This window comes from Diadema setosum, unplaced genomic scaffold (assembly GCF_964275005.1).
Source record: "Diadema setosum unplaced genomic scaffold, eeDiaSeto1 scaffold_31, whole genome shotgun sequence".
Taxonomy (NCBI): domain Eukaryota; kingdom Metazoa; phylum Echinodermata; class Echinoidea; order Diadematoida; family Diadematidae; genus Diadema; species Diadema setosum.
In genome coordinates, this window is record NW_027307657.1 from 87,417 (window position 1) to 93,416 (window position 6,000).

The 6,000-nt window shown below is 37.3% G+C and overlaps 1 protein-coding gene across 1 annotated transcript in view; it reads right to left on the bottom strand.

The window, feature by feature from the left end:
• Nucleotides 1–5,662, bottom strand: part of LOC140245761 (uncharacterized) — a 28,157-nt gene extending 22,495 nt beyond the window's left edge. The window contains exons 1-2 of the mRNA XM_072325285.1: nt 5,531–5,662; nt 1,633–1,764 (exon numbers count right to left, since the gene is read on the bottom strand). Coding sequence (XP_072181386.1) covers nt 1,633–1,764; nt 5,531–5,662 — 264 coding nt within the window. The remainder of the gene's footprint in view (nt 1–1,632; nt 1,765–5,530) is intronic.
• Nucleotides 5,663–6,000: the final 338 nt, after the last annotated feature.

Sequence of the window (6,000 nt, forward strand, 5' to 3'; positions counted from 1 at the left end):
TTTACAGTCCAAAAACTGCCGTTTGTAGCTATATTTTTTTCGCTTTGAATAATAAGGGGGGGGGCGCACCGGGCGCAACTGCTGGCAATTTACCCGGCAGCGACATCAGGAGAATGGCATGACGATTAAATGCGAGCGAGCTTGAAAATTTTGACATTTTACAATTCAAAAACTGCCGTTTGTAGCTGTACTTTTTTCGCTTCGGAAATTAAGGGATGGGGGCGTACCGGGCGCAACTGCTGGCAATTACTGGCAGCAACAAATATCTCGTAAACACATTTATGATGTAATCTGGGGAAATTTCAATCACAGAAGTGTATACTATTTTTTTTTTTTTTAAGGGAGGGGGACCCTCCGTTAATTGAAAGTACATCTCCTCCCATCCAAGGAACATTTGCATTTCTTTAAACTGAAGTAACAGACCTGGTGCACACTTTAGATGAAACATTTTGAAATCTGTCAATCTAAAGTGTATTAAGTAGAAATGACTGAACGAGGAGGGTATGGGAGGGGTTAGGCCTATCCCCCTCTTACGCGAGGGAGATTTTGTATTTTCAGAATTGAAATTCAGCCATCTTTGGGGTGAAATATTTAGACAGTTTTCTATCAAAAAAGTAAGAACATTTCCACATCTCGGGAGTTACGAGGAGGAGCAAAATGATCTGTTTGTCCCCAATGCTTCTACGGGGGAACCATCCCCCTCCCCCTCCATCGACGCCTCTGCATATATGAGGGAGTTTTTGTAAGTGAAAGATCTGCTGCACACTCTTTGATAAATATAAGGAAATAAAACGTCAATCTCAAAAGTGTACAAAGTCTATCGAAAGGGACCCAGTAGTGGAGCTTTTGCATATTTATGATTGCAATTCAGCGATCCGGTGCATAATTCTGGCGGTAGTTGTCCAATTTTCCATAAAGAAAGTTCGAGATTTGTCCTCATCTCGGGAATTGCTTGGGGGACAAAAGATTTGTCTGCCCCCAACATTTCCGTAGGGGCGGGGCAAATGCCCCTCCCCCCCCCCCCCCCGAGATAGATTCGACGCCCCACATCATCCCTGGGTATGCCCATAGATGTATCAGAGTCATCATCGTTTCAGGAATGATTCAGGAAATGGAGGGGGGGGGTCAATTATGGCGGTATAGTTTTTGTTATTGTTTGTTTGTTTTCGTACATAATTTGCAGATGGTCCCGAGTTGCTCGCTTCATAGCATGTTTACATGTAAGCCTATGCTATTTGACGTTGTCAACGTCTGGACCATACCTTATGTCGATATTACTTTCTTCGCGAGCGAGCGAAGCGAGCGAGCGCTTGAGAAAATTATGTACGGGTATACATTATCCTACAAGATAAAATACTGTTCAGCTCTGTAACCTGTCTGAAGGCGGGCGTACGAACGTCATGCAATATGGCAAAATTGATACAATCACATTTCTGCTTCCTCCATTTTTTTCTCAAATTTCAGGGGGGGATGATTGTACAGGCCATCCCCCCCTCCTCATTTCAGGGGGGGATATATCCCCCCCCCCCATCCCCCGGGATTTACGCCCATGCATACATATCAATTTCGTATAAGATTTAAGAGCCTTTGTTATCAAGATTGAACCGCTTAACAGGGCTTGCATCTAGGTACCTTGGAATCTTCGTCGCTGCCATTAAGGCTACACGTGACTCTCATGTCGTCTGTGAACTTGGACAGTAGGAACACTAATCTGTCAGAAGGTTGTCTGACCCGGCTCATCCTCTCTTCGTAGTGCCTTTGGAACTGGATCAGGGCAAGAAAAAAAAATCAAAACAGTAGGCCTATATCAAATTGACTATCGTTGACAAAGTGGTCCCATAGGGATAAATTACACATGCCCAGGGGTCCGTAAATAAACCTGCATTTAATGCAATTTTCTAAAATTGCTGGTACAAATGACAACATTAAATTAACACACTGATATCTACCTGGAGTGGTTCAGTTCTGGTCCGATCAAATATTGAATAAAGCAGGACTACAATTTACTCTTTCAGGAATAAGATATACACTGAAATCGGGAATTATCCCACGAGACCGAAACCCACAAGTTCGACACAGAAGAAAAAAAGTCAATGAGTTATACAGCCCACGAGCTCGACGCTTTAGGCAAATAACCCCATGAGTCCGACAGTAATTTGATTTGACTTATTGGTTCCTGCATTACCATTGTACATGCACATGTTCCTGTACACATTAATATTTGGTGCCATACATACACATAAACATAAGTTGTTAACAAAGTATTTTTTCTTCCTTACCTTTACAATGTACAGCAAAATCTATCAGGGATACCATGTATAATACAGAAGGACTACAGCCTAAGCGTAGCTTGTTTTGCATGCTGCCTATGTACAAGACACATACCGAAAAAAAAAAATAGGATGGAGGGATGACTTGCGTAGAGGTAGGAAAGAAGAAAGGAGAAAGGAAATGAAAGGTTTGTCTGCTTTCATTAAAGGCTTACACAAAGTTAGATCACCTTTACAATGGATCACTAATCATTAATAACATTTTGTCATCGAGGTACAGGTGTAGATTGTCAGGTCATGGCAGGGATTACGTAATAGATTCAGTACGGCGATACTTTCACAGAGGAATTTCATGCATAATAAAACTACTGTGACATACTTAAATCACTGATATGCAGAGAGCAACATTGTTTTACAGCTTTCTTAAAAGACTACATAAATTATAGACTTTGAACTTTCAATTCCAGAAGGAAGAGTGTATTAGATAACGGGTCCGGTGTGTAATAGATTTCAAAGCCATAACCGTTTTAGGATGATAAAAATGAAATTTATCAATTTGTCTTGTGGGATAAGAATGAATGTCCTTGTTTAACTTGAAGTCATGAGAAAAAAAAAAAGAAGATGGCAACTGACCGTTATGTACGCGAAACATAAGAGTGAGTTTTGCGAAAAAAATTGTAATAATGACCTTGAGTGTTTTTAATTCTGCGAATAGAGGATCTCCCGATATCCTTGCGAGTTGGTGCATATACTTACATATACGTTATAAAGCATAAATAGCATATTGTTAGGGGCATAATACTTAAAGCTTATTGAGGGTACCAACGTTACGAGACACTTTAATTGCACATGCGCGTTTCATTTCATATTTCCGTCCATATAAATTTACATGTATCCCAAGAAGTTTGATTCTTTTGTTCCAATGAAATAAAATCCACCATAATTTTTAGATTTTGTGTTTCATTTTTATGCTTCCTATTACGCTTCTTATTATGAAAAAACTATAAAAGTTGAGTAATAATTCATTGCTCTTAAGCCATGTAATTTCGGTAATTCAATTTCAAGAGCTCTTAGGGGTAGCTGAAAATCAGAATTGGCAGAGAATCAATTAGTGTCATCGGCAAACAAAATATATTGCATTGACATGAACAAGTTTGAAATATTACTTATATACACTTATAGAAATAGTAGCGGTACCAATAAGGATCCTTGTGGGACGCAACATTGTATCGGTAATACTTCAGAGTTGAGAGATTCATAATATAGATACTGCTTCCCATTTGATAAATAATCTTTAATAATTGTATGTCACAAACTCCACAACACTGCAATTTGCTTATAAGGATTTGGCGTGGTCAAGAGTGTCGAATGCCTCGCTTAGGTCAAGGCACACACAGCTATGGCAATTATTGGGCTAATGCCATATCTTTATAGAATGAAATTTCATGAAACCATATTTGTCTTGGTTCAGTATATCATTTTGCATCAAAACAAAATCATACAGTCTATTATAAACAAGCCTCTCCAGCCCTATAGAAAGACTAGGAAAATTCGAGACAAGAGATGAGTCAATTGTTTTGTCGCAATTTTATATGCGTTCGGAAATACGCTAGTTGAGAGCGACAAATTACAAGTATGTACTAAGAGGTGTCATTATACTACAAATTGTACCAATAATTTGTGTTCATTATATCATGACCACTTGTATATCTTGATTTTAATAAATGTACAATGTCAAGGATGTCACTACAATCTGTTGGTTTAATAAATAATGAATGACTACTTGACGTTCCTAAATACTGCGAGATATCTATTTGTGTATATTAGGAAGTATTTTCGAAGTTTGACTAGGACCTAAAGTACTCATTAAAACAGCATGCCACATCTGTAGGATTAGAGAGCGCTTGTCCGCCATGTGTAAATTGAAATAATGGCATCTTCTTTTGCTTAACCAATGACCTCATTAATAACTTTTTTCAAAGCGGCTGTCATGTTTCCAGTAGCATTTGTAAAGACTTCCTTACAATAAATTCTACGAGAAAGCCTAATAATTTGTATCAGTTCATTTATGAATAAGTTATATAGACTAACATGATCGTCTTAATCATGTCAGTAGGCAAACAAAGTGGCAAACGAAGCAGGCAACACATTATCATTCTCCATCAATAAATCAAATCAAATCAAATCAAATCAAATCAAATCAAATGTGATTATGGTCGCGAAAGTGTTTTATCTTTTCAAAAAACCCATGTTGTTTTCAGGGTTTTAGTTCATTTCTAATATCTATTTGCATACGAACGCTGACATCAATATCTTTGTCTTATCTATCATCTACCCATTACATATATAATTAAAATAGGGGAACAAGACTTGGAAGTGCAGTTCATTCTTATGTATCAAACATAATAATTATCAAGAACATTCAACCCTAAAATTGAGTGATAATTACATGACTTCACTGTTATCTTCCCTGTTTTTTTTATTTTTGAGGACTGCCAAAAAAAAAATGTTTGTTTCATTGCTATGATTTATTCTTACAGATATCAATGATTTGTGAATCTTGTGAAAGACTGGGTGCTAGTGTACTTCACACCACCTATCTAAATGATTCCTCAACACGCATGAACTCACGAGAAAAACTGAATGGTCTAAAATAATTCCATCAGGGTCAACAAAGTCCAGTAAAATCTACGTGTTGACCTGTTTTTGTTTATTCTTCTTTGTTTCATAATCAATATATGTATCATTCTTTCTTTCCTTTTCACGAGTCTTTTCCCCTTCATTTTTTATTCATTTCTCTTTAATTCAATGTTGAATATACTTTTGTGTGTCCTTTTTTGTTCTCCTTTTCAACTCTTTTCAGTCAATCAATCTCTTTTTCTTTACAATGTTAGTTTCTCTATTTTTTAATCCTTGTTTTATTTTCAAGTCTATTTGCTATTTTGTTCATTTTTTCCAGGTTTGCCTTTTTGGTACTATATCCTGTCATTCATTTCCTTCCTCCCCTTTTCTTGTTCTTTCTTTTATTCTTTCACCCGTTACTTCGTCTCTCTACTCTCTACACACACCGACCGCTGATACCGATCGAATTCTAAATTGTACATTGATGTTAATTTTTTTTTTGTAGACACCTCACAAGAATTTCTCTTTGAACTATTTTTGCCGCCCTTAATAATTATTCTACAAAAGACCTTCATAGAAAAACAGAAAATGTTCGAAGTCTATCTATTTCGTGACTCCCCTATTCATCATTGCCCTACCTCCTCTACGCCCTTGATGTGTTTGAAGATGCACACGTCCAGCACTGGACAGCGATGCGATGGCATTAATCTCGGTAGATAGGGTAGACACGACAGCCTTACATCCATCACAGATAGCGAGTTGTAAATCATAGTCGGATATCCGGAAGAGAAATGTTCCAGGGACACCTCGAAAGAGGTCCAATGTGCAACACATGATTGAGATGTCTCTTGCCGAACTATCATTCCTGAGAGCATTAAGAATGAAAAGAAATCCTAAGAAACTAAAATACTATTGTACTTATAATTCCATCATGATAACGAAGATGAAAATAATGCTATAGAGAACAAGTAACAGTGACAATAAAAATAGTACAAAAGAAGACTATATGAAGTAAATTCTACAGGGTTTATAATTTTATCATTCCCCTTCCACGGAGCTAGCATTGTCATTATTACCAATCATCCTTGCAATTGATTACAGGCCCACT